We start from the raw sequence: 20,236 nt of genomic DNA on the forward strand, positions 1-20,236 counted from the left end.
CTTCCCAGTAGGCACCGAGATACCTTTAAGAACGAAATAAAAACGGAGTACATCAAAGTAAACTTATTTTCTGTTGGCTGCCGCTGAAAACGAAAACGTAATAGCATAACGCCACGGAGATTAAGATGTCGCTGAACCTAATTCACTTCCAGCGTTTTTCAGTCTCAACCTGTATTACGACCTATAAAGATTGATTCGAATGCCAGAAAAAATAGCGGCCACCCGTTGTCTCAAGTTAATAGCCTTGGCTGTACAGAACTGAATTAAGACCGTACTCCAGCATAAGAAATAACAATACCTGTTTATGATTTGAACATCATTTAAACGCGGGAAGTTTCGCTACCGCGGTATTATCGGAAAGGCATAGTCGGTTCCGTGGAGCGTAATGCGGGACAGCGCACGTGAAATAAACCCGTCTTGTCGCCACCGTAGGTGACATATAGGCATCTCCAGGTGATGTAATATTACTTTCCATTCCTAAAAGCAGCTATGGCCGTTTATTTTTGCCATACGGAGCGCAAAAGCTGCCAAAAGCCATTTCGCGGACCGGCGCAGCACGGACGGCTGTTGCTTTCAACCATCGGCTCCGCGCGCCGCGGCGCGGCGGAAAGCGCCGAAACGGCCCATTCGAAATTACGCTCTCTCCGGCCGAATGGGACGGCCGGAGCAACGGCGCGCCGCCGGCAGCCGATCACGGAGGCCATGGCAGAGCCGAATGGCACAGTGGATGTTCTTTTATTAGTTGGTTGTGGTTCGTTTGTATACGCGCCGTTGTGACTTCATTGTAGACGTCACCAAAACACACGATTTGTCTGGAGAATCAAAATTTTAACCTAAAGTGATTAATTTCTCAGTGAATACAGCATCATTTTCTGCCGCGCAAGTGCTGGGGACACTATAAAACACGAAATCTTTCGAATAAAACAAACTTGTAGTACAGTCAAACCCGGTTATAGCGAACTGCAATATGCGCCACGATTAGTTCGATATATCCAATAGTTCGAAATAGCTGAACCCACCTATAACGAGTTTTTCGTTACGAGTTCGCAATACGCGGGACCCCCTCACCCCCCACCATCCTTTCCCTGCCATCCCCGCACGCAGAGACGAACACAATAAAGTATCCCATTACCATACACAAATCTATCTATTTATTGCAAGCAATAAAGCTACTTTCCGCTGTAACTACCTACTTTCCCAAAAAGCAGTGATTCTTGTTTTCACTTTCGTTTTGGCGGCGTCAACTAGCAGTTCTCTACATGAGGCATCATTTACATCAGTTGCAGTCCGTGTCCTTTAATATCGAAGCAATATTGGTGGAGCACATTGACTGTCAAAAGCGCTACATTAAGCATCAAATGGCTTTCATTCGCGACATCCTCCGTCTCTTCGGTGTCTCCAGCAGCGCCAGCAGCCATGACATCGGTTACGATGTCGGCGTCCGAGGGGCTCACAGTGAAGGCATCGTCGTCGTCGGGTACATTGGCGAGCTCTTCTCACAGTTCACCGATGCTTCCATCTTGGTCCGGACTCGCTGACTGGGAGGGTTTAATCGTGAGTCAGTCGCGTGGTTAACAGTTACGGAAAGTGCCGGGAGTCATGTCGCTCCATGGGAGGCTCAACATCTTCATCGCAGCCAATCAACATCTCGATCACCGCTCCGAGACCATGCATTTTGGCGGCAATTCTAGGCGCGCCGAGTTCGATGTATCAGATGTTAACTTTGTTATAAGGAATATGTTTCGCGTGTTTTTTCGTAACTGATCTTTCTTTGTTCGATATACAGGGTGTCCCAGCTATCATGCACCAAGATTTAAAAAAAGAGTAAAGGCGTAACTCGAAAGAAACCAGGTGCATAATGTTTGCAGTACTGGGAAGAAGCGGACAGTATTTTTTTCTTTAATGAGATTTAATTAAATAATTGTAATTAATTATCTAACTCGAGAAATACTGTCCTAATCACTAAAGTGTCAATGAGGCACTTGTAGGTAACCACGAGAGAAATCTCTCTGCGGTATTTTCGGCGATGAACTAATTGCGTACACATTTATTCTGACTGATAAAGGAAACCCGCGAAATATGAAAAATACCACGTGATGACGCCTCCGTGCGCACCCTAAAGCAATGCCCTCAAACAGGCTGCCTCTGAGTTAGCCAGAATGAAATAGACAAAAGAAAGAAAGAAGAAATCGCGACCGAGTTTGTTCCTTATCTGCACACGCGTCCCACGAATCTTGCTGCTGCTGCTCCTTCCATGCATGCTATTATCAAGGTGATGCGCTGTCTCTTCGGGCGGGTAACACGCGAAGCAGTTGCTTTCAATCAGCTTTGTTTGGGGACGCTGCTTTACAATGCGCGCGTAAGCGTCGTCACGTGGTATTTTTCATATTTCGCGGGTTTCCTTTATCAGTCAAAATGAATGAGTACGCAATTAGTTCGTCGCTGAAAATAGCGTAGTTAGATGCCCCTCGTGGTTACCTACAAGTGCCTCATTGACACTTTAGTGATTTAGACAGTATTTCTCGAGTTAGATAATTATTTATAATTAATTAATTAAGTCTCGTTAACGAAAAAATTACTCTCCGCTTCTTCACAGTACTGCAAACATTATGCACTAGGTTTGTTTCGAGCTACGCAATTTCCCTATTTTTAAACCTTGGTGCATGATAGCTGGGACACCCTGTATAGCATAATTCTGTCTATGCGGGGTCGTTATAATTGGGTTTGACTGTATTTTGTCTTCATGGCTCCTTTATGTATCGGCAGGCGGTAAGTGGGAATCTGTGCGTGGGCACTCGCGCGATGCTTGGGCGCTGTTGCCAGCTTTGTTGAGTGAAGCCCACGGATTCGGCTGCAACCGAAAGCACGCACGTACGGAGAGTTTCTGTGCCGCGCTATTCCGGCGCTCGATCCGTTAGCGACGCATGGCGTCACGTTTGTTGGACAAGTGCCTATAACCGGGTCTCTTTCTCACCGTTCGCGCACGCACTCAAATAGCGGGATCTGTCGTTGCGTCTTCGGTTTCATTAGCTCGTTTCTTTCCTCTCTGCCGTAGAATCAGTCCCCTCTCTCTCATCTTGCTTACATTCCCTGCCCGTCGCTACCTTCTTTTCCTGCTGCATCTCCACACGGGGGGCGAGGCGCTCCCAGTCGTCGCTCTCTGCTTGTCCGTTCCTTTCATTACGCAAGAGCGACATCCTTCCTCAGACCACGCATGCGGGGTACCTGGCACGTCCTTGGCTGCTTTCGCCGCGAAGATGTTATGCTCGTTTGTTGAGGCGGGCCATGTGTGCGTGGTCGGCTGCATAACGGTGTGTGTGTGAGCGTCGACCGCTGCGCGCGGCGACTTTCACAATCGACCGAGCGCGCGCGAATGGACGGCGGAGAAGCCGCGGGGGTCTGCTCAGCGCCATCGAGGAGCGTGAGCGTGGTAAATACGCCTCGCAGTGTTCTTCGTGACAGCTGTTGGATATTCTAGACTTCGAGCGCTAAAGCTAGGTGTCTTCATAAGCTGCTGTAGTAAAATGGGATCGTTGTACTATCACCATAACAGAGGCCCTCTCAACTGAAGTGCGCAGGGCCGGTCGTTTCCAGTATATACACGTCCTGTACATCCAGACAGCGTTATATTTTGAAAAATTGACACACTAAGGTGCCCGGTACATGTTCAGCGCCGCTGTGTATTTGCAGCGATGCGCCCAAGCACATTCAAGCCTTGTGGTGGCGAAGCACAGGCGCACTGACCTGAGCACAAGGGTGCCGCACTACAGACAGACGCAAGTGAAACGTATATATGTTTGGTAACACTTCACCTAAGTGCAGTTATACTTCCGGTCGATTAAATACACGCAAGTCATTTTATTCAACTGTCATTTGTACAACGGGAAGTTCGCAAGTTTGTGTGTGTATGTATATATATATATATATATATATATATATATATATATATATATATATATATATATATATATATATATATATATATATATATATATATATATATATATATATATGTGTAGCACAGCGAGGGCCTCTGTTCTGGCAGTTTTGGTGCCATCGGAAGCTTATGAGGGTTGGCCCGGGGGTTACAAAGAAGGTCCCCTTCACCCCGAGTAGTCCGAGTGGCGCTGGCTACCACCCCAAGCACAGGAAACAAAAATACCAAAACATAAATGCCCCAGAAAGTGGAGGGGAGAATCGCCCCGCCGGTAGCGTAGTGGTTATCCCACCAGACCGGTATTCTGGAGGTCGTGGGTTCGGATCCCACCTGGCGGGCATTTTTTCTCCACTTTCTTTCTTTCTTTCCAAATTCTTTATCTGTTTCAATGACCTACCACATCCTCCCCTTTGCTTTCCGAGGTTTTCTTGTGTTGACTGCCAACTGTTAGTTCTGTCTTATATATATATATATATATATATATATATATATATATATATATATATATATATATATATATATATATATATATATATATATATATATATATATATATATATATATATATATATATAAGGATATAAGCAATAAGGATTGGCAGCCACGAATGCCGAGGGAAGCAAAGGGGAGGTGCGGTAGGTCATTGAAACAGATAAAGAATTTTTGGAAGAAAGAAAAAAAACTGGAGTAAAAATTCCCGCTGGGTGGGATCCGAGCCCATGACCTCCAGAATACGCGTCTGGTGCGATGACCACTACGCTACCGGCGGGGCTGTTTTTCTCCTCCACTTTCTCGGGTATTTATGTTAAGTAATTTGTTGTCTGCGCTTCGGGGTGGTAGGCAGCTCCAGTCGGACTACTCGGGGTGAAGGGGACCTTCTTTTTTAGCCCCGGTCCGTGACTCGAGCGTCTACGAGATGTTCGGATCCCACCCGGCGGGCATTTTTTCTTCGCTTTCTTTCTTTCTTCCAAAAATTCTTTATCTGTTTCAATGACCTACCGCTTCCTCCCCTTTGCTTTCCTCAGCATTCTTGGCTGCCAATGCTTATTTCTGTATCATTTCAACGAGCCCCTCATTTCCTATTCTGATTCGCTATATATATATATATATATATATATATATATATATATATATATATATATATATATATATATATATATATATATATATATATATATATATATATATATATATTTGCGCCGTTCCTCCTTGATTTTCTTAGAGTATGGCACTTAGCTTTCGTCTAACTAGTACTGAAGTGACGCGGCGCCTCCTATCACTTCGATCCCCGCAATCTATATTCGGTAAACTCGGCAATCATTATAGCGAACAGGGTGTGGCGCCACCCCCGCTTGTCTCGGCGCGGTGCTCTCCTGTGCCACCTAACTTTTCCTTCCTCAAAACTACGGCCGGAATCGTGACCATATTTCTCGAGACGGACTGCTTTGACAATCACCATGATTAACCGGCACGCACAGGGGCGTTCGTTTTCAGTTGGGAACCCGGGAGTGCGCGCGATGCATCGGACACCGCCCCCACGAAATGCTCGACGCAAGAACTTTTCTCGTTCAAGTCGTGCACGCCCGGCGGCTTCCTCAAGCACCCTTAAAACCATTCTTATGATTACTCTTTTGCCTAGAGACTTGTCGTTTGTTTAACGACAATTAAAATCCCATCACGATAAACTTTTGCCAAGTGCAGGGCACAACACGTGCGCGGCGTTGTGGGATACACTTGACAGTGGTGGAGTCGTTGGGCGGTTTTTATCATGGATGCTGCCAACTACCACACATTACGGCTTGTTCATGTCAACCTAGAAAAACCAGTTTCGCTGTCGGTTGCAATCCCCCGAGCGGAAAACTTAAATCCTACGCCATCTGTTCCACCTCTACGCAACAGATTTCGTGGCCACAGTGCATCCTTCCCTTACCCCTCATTTTACATTTTGTTCTGCATCAGAAGCGGTTGTACATTGCGTATGAGATGAGTACAATGACTGGTTTTCGCGCGAGAAAGCAGTCGTCTACAACGCGTGATTCATCCGCGGTGGCCGAAACAGGTTATGCCTTCGAGCACTCTTTTTTCTCCTCCCTCCTGCAGCATCTTCTGTCGATGCGCGGGAGCGTGGCTGGTCGAATTCGTGTCGGTGCGGGAAAGACGGCGGCGTGAATCCGGATTCCCGCCACCTCGCAAGATGACCAGATTGCACGACCTCGTTCGTCGTCGACGCCTGCTCACTCGCCCACCACCGCAACCGCTCGAGAGTCCGAAGCGGCGGCGACTATCGATCAAAGTGTACCACTCGATTGGTGCGCCCGCGAAGAGCTCGTCCACCGAAAGCCTATTCTCGAGGAGAAAATAAAAAAGAGCAAGAGAGAGGGAGAGAAAAAGGGCGCAGCTTGCTTGGCCATTGCCGCTTTCTTGAGGGCAAAGAAAGGGGTAATCCATCACAGTTAAAGCGAAGTACACGGCCGATAAGGCGAACGCCAGGTCAGCTTTTCTTGTTTGCTCGCCATTGTCTGTTGCTTCCCGTTCGCTTCCGGAGTTCTTTGCACGATGCTTGCTCCGAAGGAACGATGCATTGTCTTGCTCTGCCTTTTTGCTCTTAAAAAATATTTCATTTGCCATGACGGCTGATACCACGCATTCTGCTCAGTTTGGCTTTGTTTGCCCTGTTACTTTTCAGTTGCATTACGATATGGTACGTTTTGCAACGCATTGAAATGTAAGAATGCGTTTTACAAGCGTCGTAACCCGCGCCGCAGATACCCATGCCACAGATCCTTGAAGCCGATGCGGTCATCGCGGCACGAGCAAAACGCGTGACCCTCGAGCTCGAAACGAGACTGGTTCTGTCAGTTAGCAATATGCATGATGGGCAGATTTGCGGTAATTTTGCAACGCAGGCTTCGTGAGCGTGTAAACCTGGGAATACTTCCAACCTTACTTCACCAAGAAAAAAATGAAATAAAACGCAGCAGTCGACTTCATTGTGCTGCGTTTTCGTGATAGTCTGTAAGTTTTTTCTGAATGAGTTATTGCGAAAAGAAAACTAGATAAATGACGTCTTTGCTGCCGGAGTATGTGCTCAGCGCGCGGCTAGAAGGCCGTCATCTGGAGTGATTCAGGGAGCTTGGAAAGTGCCTTGCACAGCGCTTAGTGGATAACCCAGCTTTGCCTGTTACAAGGGCATGTGTTACCCATGCAAAAAACACCATCGTACAACTCAGTTCGTGTTCAATCATCACGTTCACGGCTTCTGAAGTGACTGTAACCACCTAATTGCAGCGGTAATCATCATCATCCTCATCACCACCATTATCATCATACTCCAGTCCGCTGAAGTACAATGACCTCTCCCACTGACATCCAACTACTCCAGTGCTGCAATAACTGAGTCCATTCTCTGCCACCAGATTTTTTTTGTGATTCCCCAATCCCCCAATAACCTTTCCTTACTTCTCCCAGTCTCGTCTCTTGGTAGCCACCCTGTTGCCCTGATGACCAACCGGTCTCAGTTATCCGCACTAGATGTTTAGCGCTTGACCTAGGAACCCATGTTTCAGCAAGCCCATTTCTGTGGTTTCCAGTGGCTGAAAATTATATATATATATATATATATATATATATATATATATATATATATATATATATATATATATATATATATATATATATATATATATATATATATATATATATATATATATATATATATATATATATATATATATATATATATATATATATATATATATTATATTTATATATATATATATATATATATATATATATATATATATATATATATATATATATATATATATATATATATATATATATATATATATATATATATATATATATGTACACGAGAGGGTAGACACACGTATGAAAACGATGATCGAACTAACGTTTCGACCGGGGTCCGGTCTTCGTCAGAGTAAAAAAAAAAAAAAAAAGACCGGACGAAAACCGGACCCCGGTCGAAACGTTAGTTCGATCATCGTTTTCATACGTGTGTCTACCCTCTCGTGTATTTTTGAAACCGAATCCCGGAACTTATTCATCGCTATATATATATATGTATATATATATATGTATGATGTATGTATAAGAAGTGTTAAACGTTTTCAATGTTCAAGACCACTACAGCCTGCGCCTCAGACACACTTTAGAGATGCTGCTAGAAAATAATCCTGCGCATAAAAATTAACGTCTAAGCAAGAAACGATTCCCCTCATCGCCTGTCTGCTGTCATCAGTGGCAGAAAAATCAAGGGCAGCGGCACAATGATAGGAGAAAATGCGGCGAGCATTGTGAGAATCAGCCTGCACGACAATTGGTACCCTCTGTCTACTAACCCACATTTCAGGCAACGCGTATGCCTGCCATTTGCATTCCAGGATACTCGTCCATGCAGCAGTGCGAAGTACGTCCACGGCCAGGTGTGTCATCAGGGAGGGAGCTGGACAACGTCCAAATCCCTCGGCGCGCATTTTCACCGCAGCTAGCGCCTCATAAGTGGTAACCACGCTTGATCGAGGAACAATGTAAGGCGGGAGTTTTCAAAAGGCACGGCGACGCCAGGAGTGGCTAGGGCAGCGCTGATCACGATCTTGAGGTAGCAGTAAAAGCCAACGGTAGGGCCTCTGAAAGGAGCGACAAATCGCTGCATGGACGAACTGAACTCTGGATGGGGGTTGGGGGGGCCCGTGCGAAGCGGGCCCATGGTAAGACAGGCAGGGAGCTTCTGCAGTGACGGACGCGAGCGCGTCCACCCTAAGAGCAACGCCCACCGAATCAAGAGGCCGCCGTTGCCAACTACAGTCGGAGTTTAGTCGGCGTGAACCTCCCGCCTGCTCTCAGCTCCGTCTCTGTCTCGTGTTGATTTTTTTTTTCTCTTTTTTTCTCTCGTTCAGGCGGGCCGGCAAAGAAAATGCTTGCGAAAGGGTGAGCAGGGCGTGCGGATGGAGGGGTCGAAGAACTGGACTCCGGTACGCCTCTTCGAGGCAACAATCTGTCGGGGGGAGTTGCAGTTGTGCGTGTCAGCGATCAAGGGAGCGGAACCACTTACAATGCGCCTGGAAGGTCCTCGTGGCTCTAAGAATGTGGATCTGGGACGGTAGCTCGGCTGTCGAGATCTTGGCTGATTGCCTCCGTCATCTCCTATTTGCTCTCTGCATGTTCGCTTGAATGTTTCGCACGCAGCGACCAGTGCTTTACCACGTCCTCGGCTCGTTCTTCGCTCCATGCCGGTGTTTCACCGGCCAGCGTGGCCAGTAATACAAGCGCAGCCAGAGGCCGTTCATATTATTATTTGCTACCCCCCCCCCCCCATCTCCCCCTTTATATCTCCAGCAGCCTCTTCCAGCAACTCCACGTTGTTTTCGGCGCCATAAATTCCAACAAAAGCTCTGGCAAATCCCTCCTAATGGAAGAAGCGTTACAGCGAGATCGGTGTTCGTCCACGCTGGATCGGTGCGAAGAGAAAAAGTAAATCGTTAACCTGCTGTGGCCTCCTGACCAAAACAGACGCAAGCGCATATCCGGGTAATCCTCGCGACGCGCGAGTACTCGCCATAAATTTTATGCGCAGACAGGGAAAACCCCTGCAGCCTTTAAGCCCATGTTCGCGGCGCCGGTTAAGCAGTGCTGAGACAGCGGACGGTGAAACAAAACCCGGAACGCGCTGTGTTCGTGCAGAAGCCGAGGCGGATTCAGGTTTGAAAAATGGAGAGTAGGTGGGGCATGGACGAATGCAGAGGGGAGGGGCACATATACTGTAGGGGCTTAGTAGCGCCAGTCATAGGGCCGGTAGAGAGGGGGGGGGGGGGCAATTTCCCCGCAGGCCACTACATGGAATTTCCAGTGCACAGAATACGCCCTGCAGTAGTGGCATGCAGGTCTGGCTTATCCTTTTTCCATTACCCGTCAAGAGCCATCCTTGAAATTGAAATAACAGCGCGAGATGTCGATGGCTTCGCTAAGCGCTCTTGAGCGCGCACCTTTGAAGACAGATAGGCTGATCGCGTCGCGTGTCCCGCGCTTCTCCGTGGTTTTCTCCCTCCTAACCCTTTGGGTTTCAGCGTAGTCGGCGCCCTCTCGCGGCGTCGAACGCGCTGTAGTCGAACGGAAGGTTGGTCGTTGACGGCTTATTACGCTGGCATGGAGCGAGTTGCGTCATTATTCAGCACACTGGGAACCCTGGGAGAACCTTTTGTCGGCGAGTCTTTGCAAAGGGCCATGACCTCTCGGGAGCGGTCAAAGGAGCCACCGTGTTATTGGGCCCCCGCTTCGCGGAATGCCTCTTGCTGTGTCAAGTGAGTCGATGGAATGTTAACCCGCTCAGTACCCGTCGCTTCAGCTCATGTTTTGCCTGCATCTACAAGAGGAGTGGGTCCTTGACTTTGCCTTTCAGGTGTTCCATAATTTTACTGGCGTCAGTGGAACGTTTGTTCTGAGTGCATTGTTATCGCGACGGTTTTAGCTGGCCTCTCCCTGAGTCGTCTTTATGCCGCCATCCACTTTTCTTTTCGTTCGAAGGAGGCAATAGCGGGACGAGATAGTCGTGCCAGTGATTGGTCTTGAGTCCACACTTGCAAAGTTTGCGTTTGCAGTCAGGGGAGTAAGAGTAAAGGGGAAGGAAGTCTGGCCTATCATGTGTAGTGTAGAGAGAGAGAGAGAGAGAGAGAGAGAGAGATAAGGGGTGGAGGTAGAGAGGAAGTAACGGACAAAACCGATTAGGACCTAAAGTACGCACTTAACGCGTCAACTTTTTTCTTGCGCATAGTATTTCAAATAGGCGGCTTTAAATGATTGCGCAAATAAAATTTAAGTGATACTGCGCGAATGAACGGGATCTTACTGGCTCAAGAATAGGTGCCCGCTCCTTAAAACGCTATTGTTAACGTGATGTGATTAACGTCATATTAACGTCATATTAACGTCATTTTTTTATTATCGTTTGCTATCGAGGACGAAGTGTTGTCAAGCTTGCGTGCATTCTAGAAGCTACGGAATGCGCGAGACATCTGTGGACAACTTTTTTCTGTGCGTGAACGTGCCACGCTCATTGTACCACGCACCGAATGCTGTGGTATGCGTGGCGGCCAAGGTTTAAGAGCTGACGAGTATTCAGGAGAGAAATCTTGCCCTCGTGGTAGTTTGTTACGCGTCGCGCATACGTCCATAACTACGACCTGACCGCCGTCTTCCCTGAGACTGAGCGTTTGAATGAGAAATTTGAACGCTGGATTTGAACATTTATTGTTTCGAACAAGATGTCTCCCCCGACCAGCTCCCGTGTTTGAGAGATCCCAGGGGTGTCCATTCTGTCCTTAACTGGTTTTGTCGCCTTAGATACGGGGGATCATCAAAGGTTCGGGAGAAGAATGAAAGGAATAAATAATATTAAAAAACCTGCAAATATAATCTAGTGAAGTGCTTTATTTGTTCCATTTTTTTCCCGCAGAGGAAAATTGGCGGTGTAATTTTTTCACATATAACCTCCCCCCCCCCCGTCAACTAACTCCAACAAACTAAATGTACCTACTACCTGCGTCTTGTCACACCCAAGCAGCGGAGGGGAAGGAGCAAGACTAATATAATACATCAGAAACTGGTTAGAGTAGCTAGCAGAAACAGTCCTCGGCAAGTCTTATCGGTCGCATCGCTGTACGGCGCTCTCTATTCGCCGTTTCCACACCAGCACGCTGCATGTCAGTCCAGTGATGAACCACCCCCGCACCGAAGGCACGTGCTGCAGCCGAGCTTATACTATGTGGTGGGTTACGTTTAGAAACCCCCAACGACGCGTTAGGGTAGGTGAGAGGTCACTTGCCTGGCGTAGGCGGCGTTCAGCGGCGTGGCCTCGTCGTCTTCGTCGAAGGAGTTGTCCTCGTCCGAGAGCAGGCCGCCGTCCTTGGTGCCGGTCTTCATGGCGCCACCCGGTGGGGGGAGGGCGCGCTGCCGCCCCCGTCTCCCTCACAAGTCTCCTCCGGGGTCCGACGCCCCCTTGGATCGAACTGGCGTCACCGCATCGCGACGTCACTCGCCCCTCGCTGTTACAATTGAAAGAGAGGCAGAGAAAAAATTTTTAATGGGATGGAGACATCGGCCATAATGCGGAAAGGCGCCAGCAGCTTTGAACTAGATTATAAAAGCGCATGATATGTCAGTAAAGAAGCACAATAAAAGTCGAAAAGATAATCCTTAAAAATGCCGCAAGTATGCGGCACTGAATGCATGCGAGATAGCCATCCACGATACACTCAAGAACGTCAGGCGCGTGAAGTTAATGAATGAATGAATGAATGAATGAATGAATGAATGAATGAATGAATGAATGAATGAATGAATGAATGAATGAATGAATGGAAAAAGAAAGAAAGGAAGGAACTTCACTACACGTCAGTTGCATTAGTCAATCCCCCCTTTGATCCCCCGAACTAGATTAGTATAGCTCACAGCGTGCTATCGAACGGCACCGTTAGAATACGCATGGGCGTACGTTCATGTGAAGGCGTAAGATGCAGGAAAAGAACATGAACTGCACATTCAGGATTACCTAAAACTATATGAACTCATGATCTCACATATTCCTTCACGCACGCACACCCGGGCCATATAAATATAAAAACTGTTTGTAGGAGTAATTGTGTAATTATAAGTATAATATTTGTAGATATAAGTTTCTATAAGTTTGACAAAAAAATCATTTAACAAAAACACTTTCATAAGCAGTTGAACTCGTGTACCTGAACCACGTTATTTAAAGACGATACTGTATAATACTTTTTGTTCAACACGCAATTATCGTCCTTTGCTTCGGGTCTCAATGACACAGGAAAATCAACATAAGGTTCACATTCTGCAAAATCAGTTTTTCACGCTGTTTCCAATGTCCCCAAGTGGTTTTCCTCTGCAGGTTTATTTTCTACGTATAATGCATTGCCTCTTACTAAGGTTTGTGATTGCCGCATATGCAACCAATATGAACAAGAGAAAAAGAATAATACGAGTTTCTTGTACCAGTTAGGGAATGCAAAAGAACACTCTACCACATCTAGCGCAGGAAATTTTGAGAGGTGGGAAGTTGACGCATGTAAGACAACATACGGTCTACAAATATTAAAAAACGAACCACCGAGACTGCTTAATACATTGCACAAAGAAAACATACAACCTGAAAAGATTGCTTTTAGAAAACTTCACCACCACTTCAGCTAATAAGAAAAAAAATCTCACTAACGATATGTTTTCGCTGCTCCTTGAGCTTTTTTTTTTTTCGAAACCAGTCATATCCACCTGAATAGAATTCCAGAAACAAGTAAACAATTTTGACTATTCCTAAATGAAACGCCCTCAAAGCTATTATATGATATGCTCTACAGGTCAGTTAGGGGAAATTAGCTTTGACAGCGTAGCATTTACACACGTTACCGAAATGTTCGCTGGCTTCTGCAATTATGCTCGGTTGGATGTGACTGATCTCGAAAAAAAGCTCTTCATATATCTCCGGAAGTATAACTGTTGTCGAAACGGAACTCTTATTTTGAGTGACACCTTTGTGCGCACTTAGCTCTGTTAATGTAACAATTTGATGTGCAATTAACAGGTACATGTATTGTGCAAAGTTTCGGCGCATGTGGTTTGTTATATCCGCGTCTTGTAATGCGATACCGTTAATTTGAATGGATTTCTTTGCTTCTTGTATGCACAAATTTTATTTGTGCATACAAGAAGCGTTTTCTATTTCTATGTTACATTTTATGACTTCGCTGACCACTGCCTAATGTTGACAATGCGAGGGGCTGCGGTACTGTCAAGCTGCCGTTATGTCAGCCTTTTTCTGCAGGCCTCCAGCATCATGTATGCGGGAGGTGATGTGAACGAAACTGCTATTATAGCTGTTATTATTATTATTATTATTATTATTATTATTATTATTATTATTATTATTATTATTATTATTATTAATTATCCTAAAATTTTTCTTCTGTCTTTTTTATCATTATAAAATGCCGTATTCATTTGATGCGTTCATTTGAAGCTGAAAATTACGCTACGCGGATCTTGTAAACACTTTCTTCTTTTCACTTACTCACCTTTCCTTATCGTTACGCTTATTGTAAGATGTCTTTTTGCAGTGGACCAGACATTACAGTTTCTATTGATTGTGCAAGGTTGGTTAAATTGCACTCTTTTATTTTTATTCTTCTTGGCAGTTGTAGTTTCTTCTTATTTTTTTGCTCACTGAGTGTTTATTTGCCAGCTGTTGATGCTATCCATTGCGGTCTTGTACCCTCCCTGTGCGTCAGCCCGAATTGATTGTGTAATGTCGGTTGGATTACACTATTTTATATTTATTCTTCTTTGCCGTTTTTGTAGTTTCTTTTTTTGCTCACTGACTGTTTATTTGCAAACTGTTTATGTATTTCAGTGCTGAATTTTTCCCTCTCAATGGGCCAGCACGAACGCTTCGGCTGTTACTGTTACCGGCTGTTAATGAACATTGATTGATTGATTGATTGATTGATTGATTGATTGATTGATTGATTGATTGATTGATTGATTGATTGATTGATTGATTGATTGATTGATTGATTGATTGATTGATTGACTGACTGACTGATTGATTGTTTGATTGTTCATTGTTATTATCAAAAATACGACACATTTGAATCTGAACGCTCATACACATGTCTGCATACGCGCGCGAATACTTGTGTAGCTTGGACGTATACCGAAACTACTCAATCATGCGTCAGCGGCAGGTTCCTGTCACCTAAGTCCGACAAAGCTACAGGTCCTGAGCATGGGTACAAGAAGCACGCATAGCGTTAGAGGCACATTGGTAAGCACGTTTACTTTGTTTGGGTTGTACTTATCGTCCCTCCCTGGCATAGAGAGCGCAGTCTGGCGGGATCTTTCGTCCCTGCATATTGCGACATTAGCGGACGTGACTCAGCCCTCATTCGACGGGCACTGAGTAATCAGTAATGCAGTACTGAGTAACCACGCCGCGCACTCCGCATTACGATCTATAGAGCCGGTCGTGCTCCGCACAAAGGTTACCGAGCCAACCGAAAGTGAACATTGAGGCTTACAACGCAATAAAAAATACATAAGCCCGCGACTGCGAACCCCTTAGAGACAAACAGTATGCAGCACTGGCCACGAAGCGCAAAACGTCACGCCAATGCCCAGAAAAAAAGGGAGGCGCGTTATCTCCGTCTCGCTTGTAAAAATAGCAGCCTCAGCCTTAGTTGCTGTGACACGTCCTGTTTCGTTGATTTTTATTATTTTCGCAAAGCAGCCTGATATTTTGATTTGCGGAGTAACCACCAGAAAACAAATATGCATCACTAACGTGAAAGCGTTATGTGCCCTATGACGCCAGGTTCAGTCTGTTGTCGCAACTGCCGTAATATCTCTAAATGGTGACGCCATTTGACCTCTCAGCCAATCGAACTGCGTGAAAAGCCGTTATTTTACGTCCATAGCCCACGATATGGCTGTTACGTCGGTAGTCTGAACATTGCATTAGGCCACAAACCGGGCGTTGTAAGCAGCGGATGCCTCCCAAATCCCGCACGCCTTCAATTAAAAAAAAATGAAGAAAAAAAAATGACAGGAGAGGGAATGAAAGTACTTTAACTCTACACCTACGCTGTTTTCTTTTCTGTATTACCGTAAACTTTATACGTCGCGTAGTATTACCGGCTTGAAACTGTTGCTTGCGAAATGTGCAGCCCCATTCTGTTTCAATTCCATTCCGAGGAATTAAACTTTTCGATATTCCGTACCTTTCAAATCCGCGGAACGCCAAGATTTTGCGCATTCCCCCTCCTGGAATGACCGGGAAGTTCAATTCTATTCCTGTACTTCCTCGACATAGAAATTACTTTTTGGTGGCTGTCACCAGGTTACCTACGAACGCAAAATAACGCTGGCGTTATCAAACGCGTTGAGAACTGCAAAAATACGCATGCACGTCGCCAAAGTTAAGGGATTGTACCACTTGCTGGCAGCTCGTGCAGAGAAAGGTATATAAAAATGACTATCGTGAGAACGATGCTTTTTCTTGTGGTGTGATAATGCGCGAGCATCACGGCTCTTCGCGTTTGTCACCGAGTTATGTAGCGAAATTTACTGCTGCTAAGTTTTGTTCTGGTTGAGTTTAGCGTTGCTAAGTGTAAGGTGTCGCGAATAATGTGGCACCCCTAAAGATAGTATTTCTACCCTTTCATCGTTGTCATTTTTTCCCTTGCGTTTTTTCTTTCTTCTCTCTTGTTATGATCAAGAGACTTCGACAATCGCTCTTGTTATACCTATGTTCAGGCTTAACGTCAGGATACCTTATCGTTCAGCTTGACGACGCACCACGCAACGGCAAACTCATTGGGCGTCACGCTGTGGGTATACCGGTTAAAGACGCTGAACTTAAAATCGTGCATGTTAGGATTAACTTCGGGCCATGGTATGCCCGCGTCAACCCCTTCCTCGCCAGCTGTTTGGCTGGTTACGTTTCGACATTTTCGCATCTTTTCTTAGGCCACCGCGCCACCCCTTGTCCAATGAAGTTTTTAAATACATCATCATCTCGCGTACATGCATACACGTGGACAGCGTGTTTTTGACCCCTTTGGCCACGCAATGCTTTAGAGAGGCTCACCCAAAAAAGGTTCCCAATCGTGCCGCCCTTCCCACTACACCGCCTGCCAGCAGTCCGCGTCACACACATTATAGCACGCGTTCTGTGCGCGAAGTAAAACTTGTAAGGGTTAAATTAAAATGGAACTCCTGAACTTCACTGTTGGGGCGTGAACGGGTGACAAATGCCATGACGGCACAGGTGTGTCAACGCTTTGAAATAATCCGGTCGCACTGGAATTGGAGTGTTACCGTGTCGTAATCGCCCCCAATTTGTTGAAATGTCGTATTTTATTTCGGCACATTACGTTTTGCTTTATCTGAGACAGACAACTGGCGCGTAAGATATTGCTCATTTATGTGACCCAGTAAGATGAGATCCCCGGCAGCAGAGGTTGGAATCTCCATGGCGGGGAAGGGTGGCCGCGCTTGCTGTTCAGGGTTTCGACGATTGCGCGGCTTCGGAGTACGACAGTAGTCGCGCGGAGTAGTCACTTTGGTGCCAGAAACACTTTACCTGTCTAGAGCTTCTCTTTTGGCGGATTCACTGGGAGTCACCACTTTCGTCCACGGGTTCACAGCAGCCGCCGGAAAACTAGACACCGATAGGCCTTCTTGGGTTGCAGTTATATGCTGGTTCCAGAGCCCTCTTGGCTGTCGTTCGCAGCTTAGGATCGACACAGCCAGTCTAAAAGCTGGGCCCATTCCATTCCCATTTTATTCAGGGAAGAGGTGCCTAATTCCATTCCCATTCCATTCCTCCAAGCCGTGTCGGCATCCCATTCCCATTTCATACCGGGGTCGCGAAAAAGTGGAATGAATCCGGAGACGTTCTAATTATGGAGCGGTATCTCCGCAACACTGCTTTGAAAACCGCCAGCTAGACTTCGGTTGAAGAAAATTGCTGAAAACGCCAAAAGTTGCAAGGGTATTAAAAGTGGTTTAATGATAGACGCTCGCCCCAACTCCGAATTTCTGCAAAAGCCCAAGCAAACTGCAAGAAGTATTCAATACGATCGCCTAGTAACGTATCATCATCATCATCATCATCATCATCATCATCTCGCTTGTGTCCACTGCAGAAAGAACGCCTCTCCCATGTTCCTCGAGCCGTTCCTGTTTAGCGAGACCTGAGTCCCGTCTTGTCTTTGAATTTCCTGATTTCATCCTTCCATCAAGTTAACATCCTTATACTTGCAATCGCAGTGATGTGTTAAATGTTAATAAAATATGATTAAACAAAGAATTGCATCAGCAAACGGCAGCTGCCGCAACGCCCCCACTATGGCGTTTGACGTCGTGTCAGGCGTGTTACATGTCAGACAAAAAGAATCAAGAGAAACAAGAAAAAAGTTCGGAACCTGTGACGGACAGTTGCGCAACAAGTCCTTAAAGCTCCCAGCCGTCCCAGGAATCGCGATCAGCTTGGCCAGTCAGAGAGGGAATCGCACCCAGCGGCAGCACGCCGCCAACACAGTGCGGCGCAGCCTTGCAGGACGGGCGCCATTTAAGCGTACATCGTTGCGCACGCGGGCAGGGCTTGAACGAGCGGTGCGGCCTTGGCGGCCACAGTCTGCAGATGGCGGGGCTGCCACACAATGCATTGCAGTTGAAGTCAGTCACTTAAACGCACTCTATATAAGCTCCGTCTCGGAGGCGCGGGCTTATAAGTGCTGTTAATGTTATACGGCCTGAAAGCCCGTCACGCGGTTTGGTATAATCGCTTTTCGAGTACCAAATACCCGAGACGTGTGGAATATAGAAGGCGACGCTGGGAGGTCATCCTGCTCACGTCTGCGCATATCGGAAACAGAAACACAGGTGTGCCTTGTGTTGGGTGTTGATGGAGTTTACGCAAGCAAACAGTTTCTGCATCGGGAAATTTTTAAAGAGTGCGAACTCAGTCAAGGATCATTACAGTGACTTGGAGAACTGCTTGCGCCACGTTCTGTAAGTTTATGTAAGCACCCCCTCCTTGACCTTTAGCGGCGTTAATAACTTAATAAGCTCGCACTGGGAGGAAAGATTACAGAGCCGGTATTACCGCTAAGGTTAACACGTAGCACGGAGTTGCCGTGACACCATCGCCACATAATTGGCGAGCTCGAAGTAGCAGCACTGAGCGGAGAGGAGGGCCTTTGCGCTTTTCTTCTCTTATCACTTACGGCCCGTAGAGGCTCTAGATATAACATTTTTTTCTGACCTGATCAATAAGCAGCGTGGCAACAAAGATTTCATTTCCGCTTAATACTGAAAATGCAGTGCGTTGGTGTGAGGGAGTTGGCTGCGTAAAGCACAAGTAGTTAAACCCAGTGTCTGCTTACTAACTTTTAATTGAAAGCTTCTAGGCGTGTGGAAAAGCGTGCCATCATTCATAACACGTCATCGTTTTTGAAAGTTAGCAAGTTGTAATTGTTAGAAACTACAAAGGCAAAAAAAAAAAAAAGGTACAGATGTTCACACCTCGGCACGCATTTCCCAAATTTCTAGTTCAACCTTAAGATGCATGCACGTTGGGTATAAGGCGAGCCGCAGATTATGTTAGACTAATATTTAATTTAAACCATTCATTAATATTTTTTACTACGCGTGCAAATTTTTAAAATGCGGGCAGCTACTATTTGTTTATTTTTCCACCTCTACCAGGCAATATATCCCCTGCAACCGGGAAACCAACTCACGCCCTCTTGCTCAGTAACAGAACGCCTTTGACGGTGCGCCAATAATGGTTAGTGCAGAATTCTGTTCTGAAAGAGACATTTTTGCACAGTTCCTAAAAGATGTAAGTTTAACTCAGAGCTTTGCACAGCATAAAGGCCGAGCCGCGCGAGTAGCCGCACTCGAGCGGACCATGTGCTGAGTCGATCAGGAAATAACTGGCGCCTTGCCCGCTGCGTGCGCGTCGTGCAACAAGCGAGGAAGGGTGGGACAGACAGCCTTGCAGCGCAATCCAGTTTCTTTGCCGAGCGGGTAACCTCGATTCCAGGCATGTTTCCCCAACACAGGGCGGGGCCTCGGCCCTGCGGTGGGCTGGACGTTTTGTCTTCGCCGCTTCTGTTCCTGTTCTCTTTCCTTGCCTAGCGCCTGCCAGCTTTCTCGCTTGGCGATTGTAGCACCGGCACGTCGGTGCACGCTGCACAACTCGCCTTCGCACGTGCTGGATACTGTTGCGCCTTGGCGGAACAGTATGCCCGACCAAACTCGGCAGGCCCTCGTATCTCCGTGCGCAATCTGAGCGTCTTGCCACGAAGTGCTTTCGGTGGGATAATTTTCACGGGCAACAGAGAGAGAGAGAGAGAGAGAGAGAGAGAGAGAGAGAGAGAGAGAGAGAGAGAGAGAGAGAGAGAGAGAGAGCGATTGAGAAAAAGCGAGGAATGCAGAAGTGAGCAGGTGATTCCTACCTACAAAACATCTGTCAGCACCCGCCGTGGTGGCTCAGTGGCTAAGGTGTTGTGCGGCTGAGCCCAAGGACGCGGGTTCGATCCCGGCTGCATTGGATGCTTTTCAGATGGAGGCGTAAAGCGAAAACGCCGGTGGGTAGAGGCTAAGGTGCATGTTAAATATCCCCAGGTCGTCAAGATTAATCGGAAGCCCTCCACTACGTCGCGCCCCATAGCACACTTATACTTAAAACTGCACATA

At 46.5% G+C, this 20,236-nt stretch overlaps 1 protein-coding gene across 1 annotated transcript in view; it reads right to left on the minus strand.

Moving 5' to 3' along the window:
• Kkv (hyaluronan synthase-like protein kkv) overlaps positions 1–20,236 on the minus strand; it is a 101,512-nt gene that overhangs the window by 45,820 nt on the left and 35,456 nt on the right. The window contains exon 2 of the mRNA XM_077700592.1: positions 11,781–12,000. Within this exon, the coding sequence (XP_077556718.1) occupies positions 11,781–11,878 (98 nt within the window). The 5' untranslated portion in view covers positions 11,879–12,000. The remainder of the gene's footprint in view (positions 1–11,780; positions 12,001–20,236) is intronic.

This window comes from Haemaphysalis longicornis, unplaced genomic scaffold (genome assembly GCF_048455015.1).
Source record: "Haemaphysalis longicornis isolate Haplotype H1 unplaced genomic scaffold, Haemaphysalis longicornis Haplotype H1 scaffold_2, whole genome shotgun sequence".
Classification (NCBI taxonomy): Eukaryota; Metazoa; Arthropoda; class Arachnida; order Ixodida; family Ixodidae; genus Haemaphysalis; species Haemaphysalis longicornis.